Source organism: Corapipo altera, unplaced genomic scaffold (genome assembly GCF_003945725.1).
Source record: "Corapipo altera isolate COAL_440 unplaced genomic scaffold, ASM394572v1 110, whole genome shotgun sequence".
Lineage (NCBI taxonomy): Eukaryota > Metazoa > Chordata > Aves > Passeriformes > Pipridae > Corapipo > Corapipo altera.
Genome location: NW_020884960.1, coordinates 691,849 through 712,042, shown reverse-complemented (window position 1 = coordinate 712,042; position 20,194 = coordinate 691,849). Strand labels below are relative to the sequence as shown.

Here is a 20,194-nt window from a genome sequence, read left to right as displayed (position 1 = left end):
GGGCAGAGTGGAGGAAAGAGCAGCAAAGAACAGCCTGAAAAAGAGTAATAGGAGAGATCCTGGAAGTGGTTGAAACCTTGAAGACAATATCACATGGGAAGCAAAAAGTGCAGCCCAGCTGAGAAGATCTTAGGGGTGCTGGTGTGTGAGAGGTTGGACATGTCCCAGCCGTGTGTGTGCTGGCACCTAGAACCCCTCTGTGTGCTGGGCTGATCCCCCAGCGTGGGCAGCAGGTGAGGGGGAAGGGATTCTGCCCCTCTGTCCCACTCAGGTGAGACCTCCTCTGCAGAGCTGCCTCCAGCTCTGGAATCCCCAGCACAAGAAAGACATGGAGCTGCTGAAGCACATCTGCTACTCCTTTAGCACCTCCCACAGGGAGAGGCCTCACCTGGGCTGCTGGCTCACCTGCAATAGCCCATCCCACCTGGAGGAGAATGGGAGAGGACCTTTCCACAGGGATTGGAGTTTAAATACCACAAGGCTGGTGCTTAACAAGGGGCAACCCTCACAGCTGCTCCAGCTGCCAGGACCAGTGTGCCCAGGTGGCCAAGAGGGCCAATGGATCCTGGGCTGGCTCAGGAACAGTGTGGCAGCAGGAGCAGGGCAGGGATTCTGCCCCTGGACTCAGCACTGGTGAGGCCACCCCTGGAGTGCTGTGTCCAGTTCTGGGCCCTCAGCTCAGGAAGGACATTGAGGGGCTGGAGCAGGTCCAGAGGAGAGCAACGAGGGTGGGGAAGGGACTGGAGCACAAGTGCTGTGAGGAGAGGCTGAGGGAGCTGGGGCTGTTCAGCCTGGAGAAGAGGAAGCTCAGGGGAGACCTCATCACTCTCTGCAACTCCCTGACAGGAGGTTGTAACCAGGTGGGGGTCGGGCTCTTCTGCCAGGAACCAGCAGTAGGACAAGAGGGCACAGCCTCTGCCAGGGGAGGTTTAGGTTGGATATTAGGAAGCAATTTTTTACAGGGAGGGTAATCAGCCAAACACTGACCTGCCAAATGACCACCAGCCCCCACCTCTGGCTGGAGAACAGGTCTGATGGAGTGCTCAGGATGATCCATGATTACCTGCACTGCTCAAAGGTTCCCTTAAACACAGAGGCTTTGCAAATTTTTTGTTCCCCAGATGAAGAACCTTGGTCAAAGTACAAGAGACTCAGCACAGGCAGGGCAAGGCCAACCATGTTTCCTGTATCACTGCCCAGTGCTCTGGTCTCTAAGCCAACCTTCCCCCTTTGCCTCAGTCCCTCAATTCCAACCAGCTGCTTTTCCACAGCTTGGACTAACCAGCTCCCAAGCCTGGGCAGGCACAAACACACACCAGGGAACGTGAGGAACACACATCACATTTATACCAGGAACATGAACACGGACAAATGAGATGGGAACAGAACATTCCTACAAGACACCACTTGAATTTATGTTTATTTTATATATATATTTATATATATATACCTTTGTATAGATTAAACTGGGGGGATTTTATCATATACATTTTTTGGTCTAATACATGAGAAACAGGGACAGGAACATAGCAAATATAAATCAGTACATTCCTTGAGTGAACTCCTTGCCACACCGAGACTGAAAAATTGCATGCAATGGGGAGACAGAGAGAAAGGAAATCAATTTTATTAGAAAAAAAAAAGAAACAAGACAATCCAAGTACAACTGTCAACGGAGGAGTAGCACTATAGATGGCAAACCTGTATAAATTATAAGTAAATTCCACTCTGACATCTACTATGCTTTAAAGTGCAATGAAGCCTGATTTATTTACCTACAGAAATACAGGAAAGATTCCCCCCCTCTCCCCACTCCAATCTATTCCTAAAAAAAAAAAACAAACAAAAAACAACCAACCAACCAAACCCAAACAAACAAACCAATAAAATAAACCTAAAGGATATACATTATCCACAGTCCTACAGAGACGCCTACAATCTACTCAGTAGCACCAAGAATCTGATATGGGTGTAATTAAAACCAATTAAAACTCGGGAGCAATGGTAACATCTGCCTGCTGCTTGTGCAGCCCTCCTGCCCGCTGTCGGTGTCTGGGGGGGAGGCTCTCCCTGTGCTGGGTGAGGGTGGCAGTGCCCACACCCGCTCTGGCAGCAGCTCCCAACGCGCACACACAGCACAGTGAGAGCAGTGTGGGGGACAGGGGGACACGAGGGGACACGGGAGGACACGGGGGGGACACGGGAAGCTGAGGCCTCGCGCGGGGTCTGCGCAGGCGGGTGTGGAGGGAGCGGGACTGACCTACACGGAGGGGAAGGGAAGGGTTGTGCGAGTCCAACACGCGCCACGAGCCTCTTTGGTGACAGGGTGATGGGGAGGGGAGGGAGGGGGAGGAAGGGGGTCAGCACAGCCCCCCTCTGGTGAGCCTCTGGCTGCGTTGTCTTCCGAGGCCGGGGGCCTCTGCGCCACAGTTCATCTGTCTCCACATGCCACCCCTCAGCAGCCCTCAGAAGCCAAAGGTCTCCTGGGAAGCGTAGACCATGTAGAGGAAGCCATCCTCATCCTTCTCCTGCTCATAGATCTCCGAGATGGGGGTGGACACGCTGACCATGCTGTGCTGGTTCACCAGCAGGAAGAACGCCTGGGTGGGATTCAGCTGCAAGCGGCGCCTGTGGGGGCAAGGGCAGGAGGGGCAGGGTCAGCCCACCCGGGGCAGGTGCCCTGACAGCCAGTTCCACCTCCCCAGCAACGCTGTTCACTTGGGGCCAGGCCTGCACAGCCAGGACCTCCTCAGGACCTCCTCTCACCACTCAGGATGTGGTATCTGTGAGTCCAGCTAAGCAGCTCGGGGCTCCAAGGCCTCCTGACTCAGGAACTCACAAAGCCCCCTTCTGCAAGTGCTGCTGGCAAGGGCAAAACAGAGGGGCCTCTTCCCTCTGAGCTGAAAGATAAAAGGAGGGGCTAAAGCCCCCCTCATCAGCTCTTGAGTGTCCCTATGAGGGAGTGGTCACCGACCTCCAGCAGGTGCTAAGAACCTGCCCCCTCAGTCCCCCAACAGTGTGTACCACACACAAGGATGCTGTGGCTGCCAAATCCCCATCCCTGCCCTCAGCAGCTGCCTCTGCCCCAACCTCACCCCAGCACCCTGTGCTGGGTGACCTGTGGGTGAGGAGAGGTTCACAACACACCAGCTGAGGCCACCCCACTCACCGGATTATTTTGACCAATTCACTCATGTTGACATGGTCTGGGACAAGGAACTTGGTCTTGTCCAGCACTGGCAGCTGTTTCTCCCCTTTGTAACGTTCAATGATGACCTGGGGAGAAAGGCAGGGGTAGAATTAGTCATGTTTACAGTGCCCCCCATGCACTGGCCTCGAGGCCAAACACAAATCCAACCAGCACGAGTGGAAAAGCTGAGCTAAAGCCTCACTTGGCTTCACCCTCACAGGAAACAAACCAAGAAAAGGACATGAGCAGTGACCACGAGGTTGGCTGCAGATGGCTCTTTGTCAGTCACCTGTGCCCAAGCCAGGCAGTGCAGAGCATCCCAAATAATGAACTGAAGCACCCACTGCTCTGCTTGGCTGAGGAACAGTGGGCGCCACTGGATTGATGTCAGTGCCTGTCCTGGCACACAGGAGATCTAGAAAAGGAGTGACATATTTTAACACCCCTTTCAGACTGACCAAACCCATAGGTTTTGCTGGCTTGAGCTGCAGAACTGAGCTCATGGTGCACAGTTTTCTTCCCCTTTCCTTCCTGCTGCCATTCAGCATCACTCTGCCTGCTCAGGAGCAGCTGCAGATATTCCTAAACAAGCAGTTTTTAGAAATCCCATTGAAGCCACCCAGGGCATTCCTTCAGCAAGGGGGAGTTTGGATTTCATCAGTCCCACTCCTTATGTTAACACTCAGACACACTGACTCCAAGAAGGATCAGAAAGAGGGCCACTCCTCCCATGTGCCACCCCAACTGTGCAGGAGCTTCCCAGGCACTCCTGCACAGAATCACCCCAGGGACAGCCCAGCCTGTCCTCCCCTGCCAGAGCTCTTGCCCAGGAAAGCTGTTACCACCCTACATTCTGAAACGGCTGAACAATGATTGCTCTTCCATTTTCCTGCTATTATAAATAATGATTTTCTTCTGTTAAGCCTTTTGCTGCTTAACAGCTACAACTGCTGTTCTAAACCAGCCTGGAAAGGTACCATTTGTAGTCTGAGAATATGGTGGAAGGCAGTTAAAACAGGTAAATTAATTTAGCAGGTAAAATTAAAATAAGTAAAGAACTTACACAGCTTAATCCATTCCTGCTGCAGAAATGGTCTGATTTTCACATCTCTCAAGTACACAGCTATTTTCTGCACAGAGAGACACCTGGATACTCATCAGCCCATCACCCTCTCCCACTTGAGACTGAACATTATTTTTCTCTATAAGGCAAGGAATTCCCATAATTTATTTTCGCAGGTCCTTTCCAAAACTACAAGTGAAATTTGTACTTCAAACCGCCAATGGCTGTGGGCAGCAGAGGGATGGAGCAGCATGCAGAGAGGAGGATCCCCAGGAGATGGCTCTGCAGAGCCAGAAGGACCAGGGAACCTCTGGGAACACCGACTTCCCTTTCCCTTGAGCCTTTGTTGCCACCCCACCCTCTGGCAGCAGCAGCAGCAGCAATGGAACTCCTGCCAGCCTATCCCAAAGCCAGAGCTGGCACTCCAGCCGGGACGCTGCGGGGTCACCAATGAGCTGGGAATGTCTGAGGAGCCCCTCAGGGCTGATCTCAGGGCCCACCAGGATGGGCCAAGCCCCTCTGCAGGCAGTGCCTGGGTGAGGGAAGGGTGCCAGGGCCTTGCTGAGAGCTCTGCACCAAAAACCCTCTGCAGTGCCCACCCTGAGGAAGCTCAGCCCAGGGGAACCCAGGGAGCCGAGGGCCAGACAAGCAGCACGTGAAGGTCCCCAGGGAACAGCAGGGACACCTCCTTTGGCCCCTTGCAGGACAGGGCTGTGACTAAAGAACTTGAGCCTTACATGGCCAGGGGAGTGCTCTGGCTGTGGGGAGAGGAGTAGTCTCGAGGGGCTGGACACTCACACCAGCCACAGACAGGGATGCTGCTGTGGCCACTGAGAAACACAGAGGCAGCTCTGGGATCTTCAGTCTTTCAGTCTGCACAAAAGAACAGCTATAGAGCAGCTGTCTGTGCATCCACCTCTACCTGCAGAGGGGGCCCTGTACACCTGGGTGATGCCTCATTTCTCATATGAGCAGGAGCAGATGTCTCTCATTACCAGCCAGTTCCATCCCCCCAAAAAAAGCCTCTTGACTAATCCAAAAATGGGCTGGGAAGGATGTCCTGGCTGTTAGAGCAGCAGCTGCCTCATGCCCTGAGCACACATAGAGCCTCTCATGGAGAACAGCTCCAAGAGTTTCTGTTCCCAGAACACGAGCTGCTATTTGGGTAACCCAGCTATGGGAACAGGTGGCCAATGGACAAAACGTTCTTGTCTTGCTCTGGAGGGAAAAACATGATCAGATGCTAATGTTACATCCCTCTGGCCACAGGGCGTGTGTGCACAGCCACCTCCCATCCCAGATCCTCTTCCAGGATAGGGGCTTCCTCAGCATGGGACACCTGCTCTTCCACAGGGAACCCATCACAGATCTCTCTGCAGAAATCACACAAGTGGGCACAGATGGGAAGTGGAAAGGCTTAGGGCAGAGCCTGGGTCCTGGTCCCACCACAGGAGGGGCTTGGGCAGCATTTATAGACTCAACCCTTGTTCTGGGGCTGGTCTGGAGAGGTGGAAAGGGATTTTGGTAGGGAATGGGGCCAGATGTGGCAGCCTGACAGAGGCAAAGTCCAACCAGCAGCGAGGCTGAGAATGTGTTCCCAGCAGGCACAGGCACAAATGTGTGTATGAACACACTCCCTGATATCCATGGCCAGGGAGAGGCTGACACAGGTACACAGAGCACTCCCCTGAGCACAGGCAGCACCAGCCTCACCCTGTCCCACTCCAGCTGTGGGAGCAGGGTGCACAGGGTGCAGGTCCTCTAGTGAGAACAGACACAGTAACCCCCCTCAGTCCAAGAAGTGCTCTGGTGTTGACCCATCAGGAATTGCATCAGCCTTGGATGCTGAGTCTGCAGCTCCCCAGAACAGCCCTCCAGGAACCCAGAGAAAGTTGTCCCTTGCTCTGAGTCCGTAATTCAGGTTTCCAACCACCACTGTGCCAGGACAGGGCAATATCTGGGATCCCCCACCTGCCACTGCCTTTCTGTGCTCCTCTGTGGGTGCTCAGATGAACCCAACAGAGCCCAAATGCCCCCTCAGCCCTGTCCCCTCTGCAGCTGTACAGCCCATGACCAACCAGCCTGGCTGATTTTCCTGGCTTTGGGAAATGGTTTGCTCCAGTTACTGTCCAGCACAAGCTGTTCCCCAGGGATTTCAGACTCTCTGAGGGTTCAGTGGGCTCCAGAAAGAACCCTGGGGCTGACAGCAGGCAGGGGCAATGGGTGGGCACAGGCCCCATGCCCTCTAACAGGGCAGCAGATGGTTTCTAAAACATCTGCTGAGGCTGTGGATGGGGGTCCCAGCGAGAAGGTTGGAAGTTCTCTGCCTGCTCTGACTGCTCGAGCAGGAACCACCCTGTGAGGGGCAGCTGGAGATTCCTTCCCAGCAGAGCTGGGCTCGAGCAGCACCTCAAGCCAACACAACCATCTCACCTTCTCAGCAAGAGCTGCATGTGCCTGCGGTCAGGACTTTGCACCATGGAAGCGCAGCCAGCTCTGGGAAATGTAGGGACAACAAAGGAGCCCCTGACACGAGGTGGACAGGGAACCACTGGGGAGCCCCCGGCTCCTGCCTGTCTCCAAATCACCTGTGCCAGTGAGGTGTCCTGGCATGTGATTTCTCTTCAAACACAAGCAGACAACTCCACACCTCAGGCAGGGTCCAGGTTGTCTCTGGTGGGCTCAGACAGACAGACCACAGCCCTCTCCCCATGCAGACCTCCATGTACATGTGGCACAGCCCCTTCCTCAGTCTACTCTGGAAGTACACTCATGGAAACAGGAGAGACATGCCCTTCCCTGGGCACACAGCCAGGCCATGCAGTCTGCAAATCCTCCTGGCCCCCTGTCAAAGAAAAAGGGACTCACCCAAGGGCCCTGAGTGGAAACTGGAGATGCAGGAGGGCAGCAGGTGCCTTGCTGTGATTTCTGCCAGCACTAAGGGTGTGTGTGACCTGGCCCGTCATCTATCTCCCCAACTCCCCCCCAGGCTGTGGGCTCAAACCCCCCTGCTAATTCCAAGGGCCTCTCCAGGGAAGCCAGTCACCTGGCAAACACAGCTCCTGCCCTTCAGAGATGACCACAACCTTCCCACAGCCATTTTGCCCACCCTGTGCTGCTCAGACCTACAGCAGTGCCCACACCACACTCCATCCCACACAAGGCTCTGATCACTGCCCAGCACTGATACCTGTGCACAGTCACCTGTGCACAGTCACCTGCAGGAATTCTGCCTTGGGAAACAGGAGAGACAGCACCAAACTGCTGTTGGGTCTAACTGTGACCAGGCCTTTAGAGACACCAGTGACACGAACATGGCTGGACCCCCCAAGGCCTTCAACAGCCTTCTCACCCCCTGATTCTTTTTAGTGCTCCAGCTAAACGTGTCCTGTGCTCTCCTGCCGTGTCCCTCAGCCCAGGAGAGCAGAGCAGCTGAGGGATGAGCCGAGCCCCTCGTCCTCTCCCAGTGCTGGCACTCAGGGCACTGAACAAGGGGCAGAGCGGAGAGCTTAGGTCTCTGCCACAGCCAAACCTCCCCACACAGAGCTCCCCTCACAAACACCAGTGCCGGGTCCTGACGACACAGAAACCTCCTCCTGGGGCACGTGGTGCTGACCCCAGCACAAAGAACACTCCAGCCATGGGAGCTCTTTCACCACGTCCCAATAAAGCCACCAAACTGTGCCTGTGGATGCAGAGCTCTGGCTGCTTCGGTCCATTCCTCAGGCAACACACATTTGTGTACAGTCACTTCATATATGCAAGTGACTGCATTTTTTTAACAACTTATTTCTAGCCTGGCCTTACTGCCAGAGCCTGAAGGCACTGCATTTAGCTCTGGCACAGCCCTGGAGATACACGGAGCCAGTCTAGTAGCATTGAAAGTGTGTTAAAAGCAGAGGTCAATCAATGTGTTGATGAGCTGGTGTACTGGTATCCAGTGTGCTGCCACAGGCAGGCCCTGCCCTGCTGAGCTGGCAACACATGGACACCACAGTGATGGTGAGGGAGAAGGAAGAGAAAGAATTCTTTTGGCTGAAAGACACTGTGCTAAAATCAGAGTGAGGCAGGAGTGGACTAGGATGAGTCAGGAGCACTTTGAGACATTCAGCCTTGAAGGCCAAATACTGAGAGACAGTCTGCAATTTTAAGGTAAGGTTGATGTTCATCCAACACTTGGGAGGGAGCTGAACTAGGAATGCATCCTGATTTTTTGGTCATACGTGCTATGGTATCACAAATAGTAACTTCAGCAAGCCCCAAGTACATAATTTCATGGAATCATGGAATCGTTTGTGTTGGAAAGGACCCTAAAGACTATCTAGTTCCAACCCCCCCTCTAGGGGCAGGGACACCCTAGGCCAGGTTGCTCCAAGCCCCATCCAGCCTGGCCTTGAAAACTTCCAAGGAATGGGGCATTCCTCTAAGGTTTCCACCTTCTCAGGAAGAGAAGCAAATACTCAGGTAGAATCTCAAAAGCACACTCACAGCCAGAGAGCAACATGGTGCATTAGGTGTGACATGGGCAGGAAGGTCACGGGGTCTCACCTGGGCATGTCAACAACAGGTGCTGGGAAAGCACAGAAGGGGTATGAATGATCCTGACAGAGCCTCTGTGTTTTCAATACAGCAAAGATCATCTCACACACCTTTGTCTGGGCAGAGAGAAATCTTTACCAGGTCATCCAGAAGTCAAGTAGCTACTACAACCCAAAAAAAGGACATTTCAGAGTTTTCTCCTGCTGCACTAGCTTGGAAATAGATTTGAGGGCAAATCAGTCCCGTGCCTCTAGGGCAGACATGAGGCTTTAGGGGCAGCCTGCACTTTGCACTGCACAGAACGTGTCTGCTATGGAGCAGCTGGCACACACAAGGCACTGGAGGCTCATGGAGACCATCCTCTGTTGATTCCAGGGAGCAAAGTTTTGTGAGCCCCCTGGAGGCCACCCAGCAGCACAGAGGAGTCCTGAGAACAAAGTCTAACACAGCCCAGTGAGAACAATCACTTACCGGGATTTTGTTTGGATGCTGCTCTCGGATCTGCTGAACTTCTTTACAACGATCCGCTGGAGGGAGAGCAAAGAAACGGGGTTAGAGACACCTGTGTGGGAGCTCAGGCAGAGCTGAGGCACCCACCCTGCAAACCACACACTGACACACAGGGACACTGCCCAAGGAATGCAAGGTCTGCTCACCAGGCCTTTTCCGGGCATGGTCAGCCTGATGTCAGCTCCAGTGACCAACCCTTTAACTGCTTCCTACTGCCCCAACCAACCCCCCAGGATGGGACACACCACCCTGCCTGGTAAACCTGGGCAGCACACCTGGAAACCAGCAAAATGAAAGGAGACCATAAGGATAACAAAACTAACCTAAATCCACCAGCAGCTGGGCTCGAGCTCGAGCAAGGGTCTGAGCTTGGCAAGTCCAGGCTCTTTGTGTCTCCTGGATGCTCTCCCCAAGGAGATGATTCTCCAGCTGGGGCTGGGTTTTAGCCATTTCCTTCTGCCTGTTGTGCACTTCCAAGCACTGTCTGGCACAGAGCCTGGTTCCACAAGAGATGCACCTTGCCAAGAACTCCTTCACTAGCACAGATCTACAGAGCAGCTACAACAGCTGTTGGCCTGACAGAAGGTATTTCTAGACCTGGATACAGGAAGAAAACCTTAAGCAAGGAGATGACCCATGTACTAAAAGACTTCCTGCAGTTGTTCTCACACTTTCTAACCCATTTGCTCCCAGAGTTCATGTTTACTGACACGCACAACAGGCAGCACACAAAGCTTGCACACTCTTCCAGCTTACAGGAGAATTCTCATGCCCCTCACTGCTTTAGCAGAGGGTTCTCTGCTTTCCACAACCCAAAGCAGCACAAAGAAGCAGTGCCAGAGCCAGGTATAGCTCTGTGTGTGCTCCTCCTGGGACACCACACACCTACACTCCTCCTGGCATTACCTCCTCTGGGAAGTGCATCACAGCCTCTAGCAGCCCACCTGAAGTGCCCAGGGGAAACAGTTTTGTGGATCATGGTGGGTGAGCTGGGGGTGAAGGTCAGTGACTAAGCACTGACTGGAAAAGTGAGATCTGGGTATCAGAGGATCCACCATCAGATCATCCTGTCACACACACCAGCTCCAGCCCAACTCCTCTTCCCAGCTTACACAGCCCCCATTCCTCATGACCCACCAGGATCATGGAGGGCAGGATAAGCCCATGTGTTTGAGTGTTTTCTCCCCACATTTCTCCTCTGAGCACTCAATAAATCCTTATTGTTTATACGTTGAATTTGGCTAGAAACAACTTTAGGAAGAGAGTGGAGTTTCTTTAGAGGCCACAAAATCACCAAACCACAAATGCTTTTGAGCAGCATTTCTGCCTCCTCTGTGGGGAAAATATCCCTCTGCTAGGAATGGCTAGACCTTTTATTCTGCAGGACTCCAAGTCAAGCAACACAGAGAGCAAGATTATTTGGATTTCATGAAATATTCAGGCATATTTGTTTTGGGGTTTATGATTGAAGATGCAGCTCCTCATGGTTCCTTTTCACCCAATCCAATGCACCAGGGATCCAGAGTTATCCTTGTGACATAGGCAGTTTTCCCCCGAGGTCCCAGTCAGCAGGGAGTCACAGACATCAGCACCACACATGATGCTGGTACAGGGACACCTCTTTGGGAATGCTGAAGGACACAGTGACAGCAGCACCCAGCACCCAACCCAGCACCCAGATGGAGCAGAAGCACCTGCCCCCCTCTGCAGTGCCCCCCTCCCACGGTCCACTGTGGACAGGCTGCAGCAGGATGGAGCAACCCAAAGGCTGGAGATCCAGAGCATGACTAGACAAAACCTATCAGCATAGGAACTTCAGGCACTTTGACTGCAGCCAGCTCAGACTTCTGGGTGTTAACAGAGCCTGCATAGCTGTGTCCTCCTGGCTGGCCAGTTTTCCCAGCTTTAGTATCCACCCTATCCTGCTTCTCTCTGCATCCTGTCAGATGGCCATGTGCATGAACTCCCTAGAGTGCATTGGCCTGTGGGGTCACAGAACTGTTTGCACAAGAAGCTCCAGTGATGCAGATAATTGTGAGAATGGTCTGAGAAGGAGTTTGTTATCATGGCTAGTAAATGTAGATAATCTCAGAGCATCCAGCTAGCCCAGGCTGCACCTGCCAAAGGGCAGCCACACGCCAGACAGCCCTTCCTGCTCCCTGGAAGCACCACCAACTCCAGCACAAGGAGATGGCACAAGGCATTCCACGGAGGAGACAGAGGTGTCCCCTGCCCATCACACTGATAAAGATGCCACACAGAGAGTAAAATGGTCCATCCTCAATCCAGCTGCACATCAGTGCCTCAGGATCCCACCCCAGCCCTTTGTCCCCAGAGGAGAGCAGACCAGGTGCCTTGGGCAGAGGCTGCTGCTGCAGGATGCTCCTTCCAGATCTCGCTGACTCCACACTCAGCAGGAATCAAGGACATGAGCCACCACTGACAGAGCTCTCAGCTACCCTCAAGTCTGCTGGACCACAGTGGCAGCTCCCTCTGGCACCCTTTAAAACCTGCCATGTGCCCAGGACCTGGTCCCTTTGGCCAGCAGGGCCCAGGGCATTTGGAGCCTTCCTGAGCCCAGGGGACTGATCTGCAGGTTACCAACAGTGCAATGACAGCAGGTGCAGCTTTACTCCAGGGGCTGCTGGATCCCTCCAGCAGGTCCATGTGATTGCAACTACAAGCACCTCAAGCACTGCACTTCCTCTGCCCTGGAAATGCCCATTTCAGAAACTTCATTCAGGAAGGCAGTTGGGAGCAACCCCACCCAAGGTGTTCAGGTGCCTGAACACACTGGCTGAAGTTTCTGGGACACCTGGAGCTCTGCTAAGGAGCACATTCAGTCCCATCCGTGCCTTGGATAGCCAAGGAAACAGGCTTGGGAGTCAGCAGAAGCTGCATCAAACCCTGCACGAGGGTAATTTCTGTGTGCACAAGAATTCAGGCAGAAGAGATCTCCAGCAAGAAATAGGTGATGGTCCCCCACACCCTCCTCAGCCTGGGCTGGGAGCGAGAGGTTGATCCTGTGACTCATCAAAGCATCAACATCACACAGCAGGAACAGCTATAAATACCACCCTTAATTTAGTGTATTTACAGTAAATCTAAGTCAGAGGAATAAAGGGAAAACACTTAAAGGGCACTTGAGGGAGACACGTCTGGAGGTGCCAGCCCAGCCCCTGAGCTCCTTCTCACACGGTGCTGTGGACAGGTACGATCCCCCACCCTGGCACTCACAGTGTTGGCACACTCACATTTCACACACAACAGGCCTGATTTTACAAGCCTTGTTCTCCTCCTGCAGCTCCCCCAACCCAAAGCCGTGACTTTCTCAACACAAGGTTGAGACTTTCCCCTCTCCTGCAGCACCTGGCGCAGTCAATCCTCAGCTGATGTGCAAAGCTAATCAGAACTGTTCACACAACCCTGTCCCTACCCACATTCTTCTCCCGTGGTCCCTCCTCCCTGAGGGGAAGGAGAGCATCACACCTGAGTGCAGCAGCTCAGGGGCTCCACTGCAGGGGCTCCAGGCAGCTGCTGTTCCAAGGAGCTGAGCACAGAGCCACGGCCTGCACACAGAGGGAAGAGCCCCATCCCTGCTCCAGGGGTGGGCACTGCACATCTGCCACGAGGGAAGCCAGACTTCTCCCCAGTGCTAGGATGTCAGAGCTCAGGATGGCAGCAAGATAAACCCACACACTTTCATTGGTTATTCCCAGGGAAACGTCTCTGCTAAAGCCTATGGAAAGACGGGAGTATTTTTGTAGCATTGCATACACCAGGAAATTGCCTATTTCTCCTCCAACTGCTGTTTCAACTGTTAAGTACCAACAGCAAAGCCTGCAAATTGCCCAAAACACCAGAATCTTGGCTGTTTTCTTGACTGAGGTCCTTCCCAAGCTGTTCTCCCAAAGATGCAGGCACGCCGCGTGCGTATCCCATGGCAATGCAGGATGAGATCATTACAGCAGCTGAGGAGAACAGTGGAAAATTTCAAGCCTCACTTTGCAAACATTAACCTTTTTTATCAGCAGTGCCCAGGAACCCTGGCCATGGGAGCCAGGTCCCCGCTGTGCTGGGCACTGTGCAGACACGGGATGAAAGGACAGTCCTGGATGCAAGAGAGAAGCAGGCAGAAGATCCAGATGGTGGGACAGAAGGAAAACACGCGGCGAGCTCTCCAGCAGCGCCCTTGAGTAAGGGGCACCGTTCTTCAGGAGACACCAGACCAACACTGGTCTGGCACTGGTGCTGCCCCAGGGCAGCAGAGGGACTGCAGGAGCAGCAGGAATGCTGTTAGGAAAACACTATTAAGAAAAGACACCACCTGGAAACGTCACCAAAGTGCTACCAGGTCAACAGCTCCTGAGCTGAGCAAGGGCTGTGTGTGGAGAGCAAAGCAGAGACCAGCAATGCAGCCATGAGCCTCTCCCTGTGTCCCAGGGCTCCAGGTGCAGGTGCCAGTGGCATGGAGGGAGTGTGCAGATACCCCTGGTACCTGCTGCAGGCTGTGGCCTTCTCTCTGCCATCCACACAAACACTCTGCCCAGGGGTGGATCTGCCTCATGTTTGAAGCGGAGCCAAAAATGAACACGTTTCTTCAAAAAGCTGCTGCGGTCAGTCCCAGGGCAGAGGGCTGCTAGAACACAGATCTTTCCCCAAGAGATTTTCTGCAAGGAGAGGTGGAATTGGATGGTTTGAAATCAGGATATGTGTGGGATGAGCTGGCAAGCACTGAAGACACAGGCCAGTCATGCAGGTCATTCCAGATGAACATCAGTCCCTGTTTCTGTAGTATCACATCACCCTAAGGCCAGACACCTCTAACCACCAGGAAACACCCTTGTGCCTGTGTCATGGCTCACCCAGCACCTGACCTGACCTGACCTCAGGCCAGTGGTGCTGCAGGAGGAGCAAGAGGAGATTCCCACATCCAGGAAGGGAGGGCAGAACGTGCAAGGCTGACCATGTCCTGGACATCTGTCCTCCCCACCAAAAAAGGGTGTCTGTCCTAGGCTATGTGGGACAGCAGCACTGCAGAGACCTGACAGTAATTCTGATTGTTGAGTTTATTTAATTCTCCTGTCTGCAAAGCTGGGGGCTCCGGATAGGATGAATGACTTGGGACCAAACCATCACTGCACTGAATCTAAAGGCTCTGAATGGACAGAAAACGTGTCTCATCATGGCACAGGTGGAGCCTGATGCTCCACTGCACCCAGAAGGTATTGCCAGCATGGAAGTGGACACTCTGTCTCCATGACTATCCATCCCATCGCTCCAGCTGCACTGCCAGACATGCCGTGTCTGGGAGGATTTCTGAACACCAGGCTCCTGGGGCCCTGTGACTGCAGAAGGATCTCAGCAGCCTTCTTCATTTGCATAAGTTCCCAATATTCCTGACTCCACAGTAGAGCTTGAAAATGGATTTTAAAACACAAAGAAGAAACACCTTTGTATTTTTTAGCAGTTTCAAAATGTAATGGATATGGTTTCGAGCCTAGCTCCAGGAATTTGCATCTGGCAAATCCACGATAAGGACTCATCTCATGACCAAGCAGAGCCACACAACAACTGTGAACTCCAAATTCCTGTCAAGACACTTGTCCTCTGGTTGCACAGCACCACTGCACTGACAAGACAAGAGGGAATGGCATTAAACTGCCAGAGGGCAGGGTTAGATGGGATATTGGGAAGAAATTCTTCCCTATGAGGGTGGGGAGGCCCTGGCACAGGTTGCCCAGAGAAGCTGTGGCTGCCCCATCCCTGGGAGTGCCCTAGGCCACGTTGGACAGGGCTTGGAGCAGCCTGGGCTAGTGGAAGGTGTCCCTGCCCATGGCAGGGGGTGGCACTGGATGGGCTTTAAGGTCCCTCCCAGCCCAAACCAGTCTGGGGTTCCATGTGCAGGATGAGCAGCAGACCTCCATCATCCCAAAAGCTTAAAGCTCACTGCATCCCCTGAGCATGGGGGGCAAACACCTTCTGTGCCAGCTCAGGATGCCAAACAGAGTATTTACATCAGAGTTCCACAGAAGCAACTGGCTTTTTACTCAACATTTAATTACAGTTTCACTGTTCTTGGAAAAAGAGCAGCAAGTTCCTTCTGCACAAGCCCTCAGGAGGCTGCTCTGCAAGAGTTCTCTCCAGCTCCAGTGTGACCTTCCACCTGCACAACCTTCACAACCACAAGCCTCCAAGGCAGCAGGAATGATCTCAGATTTCTCAGAACTACTCAAGATGCTTCAAATTGCTCAGACAAAGGCCAGGCACTCCTGCCAGGGCTGTATTTTGGTGCAGCCCACCATGCACGTGCAAGCACCAAGGGCCTTTGCCCTGCCCGGGTCGCTGCTATTTGTGCACAAACAAGCCCGGGCATGCAGGGGCTCCGGGGCCTCTCTGGGCAGCTGCGCCGGACACGAGAGTCTGGAATTTATCCCTTCATTTCCTCTCACAGCCTATTTCCAAACCACCTTCTGAGTACAAAAGGCAGCAAACAACTGCATGAGCACAGAGCTGGAGGTGTTTAGAGCTGCAGGCCGACCTCAGAATGCCACACGAGCAGGGTGACACACCGAGAGACTTCCCAAGTGACTCTCCTGACCGTGATGCCCACCGGGGCTGACCACAGAAGGAACACCAAAGCCAAGGGACCTGACTTATCCATGGCTCATGGCTCCTCGATGGCAGAGCCTCCCAGCCTGACAGCTCCTGGATTCACCAGTCTCCACCCTGCTGGCTCAGGGGGAGAGCTGAAGTTTTTGTAGTGAAGAAAGTATTAAGTAACGAACAAAACACACACAGGTTTTATTGTTCCTGGCTGCCAGTCAGGACCTTGTGTTACGTAAAAGAAGAATAATAATAAATAAAAAAATCAAAATTTGTGGCCTACATGTCTGGCTGGCATTTGTTCTGGAAGCTTGTTCAGTTCCTCTTGCAGCAGTATTTTCTTCAGCGCTGATAATTAACCCCACATCCAGTCATGTCACAGAATGTCCTCGGTAATTAATCCAAGACACAGGCAGCTGAGCAGCTATTCCCACCAGCAGCCTCCTCTCAAGGAATCCCAGCTCTCAAAGCACAACTGCCAGTGCATGGACACTGAGGGCCAGCTCAGGACCAGGGAGGGCTCACTGAGCAACCTCACACCAAGTTCCACATGCTTTTCCAAGCCAACACCAAGATGAACTGTTGTGGATGGTGTGAGAGGCAGACAATTCATCCACTGCTGGTCCCTACACGGGAACAGGCACGGCTGGCTCACACAGGATGAATCCCCAGGGACTTCAACATTTCACTGTTCCCCAGAGCCACGGGGAATTCAGCTCCACACCCACGGCTGCCTTTCCTCTGAAGAGGAGTGGTTTCCCAGAACTAAAGGCAGATCTCCCGGAGGATGGGACCTGGGATGAGGAATATGCAGTGCAGAGAGGCTGAGGTCAAATCCCTGCATTTGTCACCAGGCCAGGGGCTCCAGCTGACCCCCCCACGTGTCCGTGTGCTCCTGCCTCTGTGCCAGCGGGACACTGGGGCACAGGGCCGAGCTGCTCCTGGTTCTCCTGACAGTCCTGCATCCAGGCCATGGCCGTGACCATGCTGGCTATGTGTGCACTGAACACACAGCCTGATCCAAACCCCCACTGCAGGAGCAGTGGGACAACGCTCCCAAGGACTCTTTTCAGGAAGTGCAGCGGTGTCAGGCAGCCGCACGCTCTTGCTGCTGCCAGGACACCCTGTTCCTCTGACACAGGCCATGGCTTTGTTCTGGGAATTGTTTTGGACTCCTCCAGAGGATCTGAATATGCCTCAGTGTCTGCAGCACATGGATGCAGAGGGTACTGTCAGATTATACCCCCAAGGACACTGTGCTGCAGACCTTACGAGGACCAGCTCTCAGAGCTCTCCCCCCACCACTGGCAGCACTCAGCTCACAGGAGGGGTCAGTGCTCAGTGCCCTCCACACTCTTTGGATCAAACCCCGGCCACTTCCCAGCCAGTCCCCCTTTCCAGTCCATAACGATGATGAATAGAAAACAGGAAATTTCTCTCAGGAGAGACCCAAGGGCAAAGCAGATGAACAAGCAGGAGAAATGAACAGAAAAACAAATCGCAAAAATACAAGAATGGGGAAAACCAGCATTGAAGAAAGCAGATTCTTCAGTGAGGGGTGGCAGACCAAGAGCTAAGGCAGCCACTTGCCATGAAACCGGAGCCTGGGTGCCTTTTGTAAACAGCCATATCCCTGACTCTGCCTTTTCTGGCTTTTTGGAACTGTTCCACTTCTGTAAAGTTTTGAAGCCTTAAAAATTAAGCCATTCCGAGGGCACAGAGTCGCTGGTGATGTTTTCCATCAGCCCCTCCAACTGCATTGTAAACAATCGCTTCCTGCTCCTGTTGTGTAATGATTCAAAGACAAAAACAAGCCGTATTTACTTTCTCCAACAGAGCAATTACAGCCCTGACCCAAAGCAACTGCGGGGGCTGCCAGGCCTCCTCCTCCTCCTCCTCCTCCTGGCTCAGCTCTGCAGCCCAGTCAGCTGAGAGAGCAAAAGGGCAGAGGAAAGTACAGAGAAACAAGGAGCACTTGCAGTTGCCGGCACCAAACTCCCTCACCCCCCTCCGTCCCTCCGGGGCTATTTTAATCCTGCTTTCTTTCAACTACTCTGAGCCTTGGATTTTGTTTTCTTTCTGGCTCACAGAGTCTGAGTGATCCACAAAGGCAAACCAGACTCCTCCTGACCATAATAAGCTGATTCTCACCAGTTTAGCAGCGGGTAGTTACGAAGGAGCTGATTTAGGATTTCACTGCTTTTAATACGTGGTTTAGGAGAACACAGCAGGGTCCCAGTGAGCACCCCGGGGCACCCAGGCTTTGGCTGGTTCTTGTTTGTGCGTGTTCCCTTGGCAGGGGAGGGCTGGGTAAGCATTCAAGGCCGGAAGGGTTGTGCCAAGAAAATACCAAATATTTACAGTTTCCAAGAGAGCAGCGAGGGTCTGGATCAGCAGTTTTCAGCAGGAAAAAAGCTCCAATTTTAAAACTCACGTAGGGAACACGCCCTCACCTGCGTTTGGGCAGTAACTGGCACAACATGAGGCTTTGTTCGGCACGAAAACACCGATTTCGGCGTTACACAGACAGCAAAGCTGAACTGATGCCCCCCAGGGCTGTGACCTGCCAGGAACACGGAGCCCTCCCCGCGCCAGCTGGCAAAGGGCAACAGCAACAGCGGCTGATGTTCCGTCTGACCCCACCGTGGGGTCTGGCCATAAAATCTGGGACTTTCCACGGTCACCTCCCCACCTCCTGAGCCCACCGCGCCCCTCTGACAAAGGGGCGATCACTGACCCCTCTGGGTCCCAAGGGCCGCCGGAGAGGGAGTGCGGCGCTGGGGAACCACCACCCACCCACCGCGGGGCGGGACGGGGCGCGGGGACAGCGATTTGGGGGGGGGGGTTCGCTGCTGCTCTGACAGCCGGGAGGGACACCCCGACAGCCCCCTCCCGACCGCCACCGGGAGGGACACCCCGACAGCCCCCTCCCGACCGCCACCGGGAGCGACACCCCGACACTCCCCTCCCGACCGCCACCGGGAGGGACACCCCGACACTCCCCTCCCGACCGCCACCGGGAGCGACACCCCGACACCTCCCTCCCGACCGCCACCGGGAGGGACACCCCGACACCCCCCTCCCGACCGCCACCGGGGGATCCCGCCCTGCGGGCTCCGCGGCCGCTCGCGGTGACCTCCCGGGACAGGAGGGGACACGGGGGCGGCGCGGGGACCCCCGACACCGCCGGGCTCTGCCGGGCGGGCGCGGCCCCCCCGGAGCGGGGATGAAGTGACATCAGCGCGCGGCGGCTGCTGCGGCCCCGCCGCCCCTCCGGGCACCGCCCGCGGCCGGGGGGCAGACCCGCTGATCCCCCCGTCCATCCGTCCGTCCTTCCATCCGTCCGCCATCCCTCCCCGCCTCCCCTCGGGGCGCGGCCCCCTCACCGAAGGCGCGGCGCTGTTTGAAGGGCCGGTCCGAGGGCATCGCGGCGGCACCGGCACCGCCGCTCCGCTGCCTGCGCTGCGCCGCCTGACGTCACCGCCGCACGCCCGGGGGGCGGGGCCTCGCCCGCCCGCGGGCCCGCCCACCGCCCCGCCCACCGCCCTCACCGCGGGGCTGCCCCTGCAGGGACCCGGGGGGGGGGGAATGCCGTGGGAATGCCGTGGGAATGCCGTGGGAATGCCGTGGGAATGCTGTGGGAATGCTGTGGGAATGCTGTGCGAATGCTGTGGGAATGCTGTGCGAATGCTGTGGGAATGCTGTGCGAATCGTGGGATCGCGGGGCTGGGTTGGGTTGGAAGGCGCGACACTGACCTGGGGTGCCATGGAAAGCATGGAATTGGGTTGGGTTGGAAGGGGTGACAGTGACGTGGGAATGCTGTGAAAATCGTGGAATCACAGGTTCGGTTGGGTTGGAAGGGGCTTTAAAGCTCATCCCTGGAATGTCTTCAACTGGAGCAGGTTGCTCCAAGCCCCCTCCATCCTGGCCTTGGACACTCCCAGGGATGGGGCAGCCACAGCTTCTCTGGGCACCCTGTGCCAGGGCCTCCCCACCCTCACAGGGAAGGATTTATTCCCAATATCTAATCTAAAACTCTCCTCTTGTAGTCCAAATCGGTCCCCCCTTGTCCTGTCATCACTCTCTGCCCGTGTAATAAGCCCCCAGCACAAGACAGGGCTGCTGGTGACACGGGGCCAGCCGTGCCCCGTCAGCAGGAACCCCATGGCAGAGCATCACCATCCCCTGAGGGGACACAACGATCCATCAGAGGTGACCCCAAACACCAGCACTGTTCCCGGTCCCAGCAGAGCAGCACAGCGGAGAAGGCAGCAGGAGGACTCCT

General features: G+C 54.7%; 1 protein-coding gene across 1 annotated transcript; it reads right to left on the bottom strand.

Moving 5' to 3' along the window:
- Positions 1–1,611: 1,611 nt before the first annotated feature.
- Positions 1,612–19,403, bottom strand: MAP1LC3A (microtubule associated protein 1 light chain 3 alpha). The gene is made up of 4 exons (XM_027663968.1): positions 19,295–19,403; positions 9,264–9,319; positions 3,170–3,276; positions 1,612–2,628 (listed from the first exon to the last, which is right to left on the bottom strand). The coding sequence occupies exons 1-4, from the start codon at positions 19,332–19,334 to the stop codon at positions 2,466–2,468; spliced, it is 366 nt and encodes a 121-aa protein (XP_027519769.1). The 5' UTR covers positions 19,335–19,403; the 3' UTR covers positions 1,612–2,465.
- Positions 19,404–20,194: the final 791 nt, after the last annotated feature.

Coding starts and splice junctions, on each gene's coding strand:
- MAP1LC3A (XM_027663968.1), bottom strand. CDS start 19,334: ATGCCCTCGGACCGGCCCTTCAAACAGCGCCGCGCCTTCG. Junction 9,320..19,294: donor CAAACAGCGCCGCGCCTTCG/GTGAGGGGGCCG, acceptor CTCTCCCTCCAG/CGGATCGTTGTAAAGAAGTT. Junction 2,629..3,169: donor GAATTGGTCAAAATAATCCG/GTGAGTGGGGTG, acceptor TTGCCCCCACAG/GCGCCGCTTGCAGCTGAATC.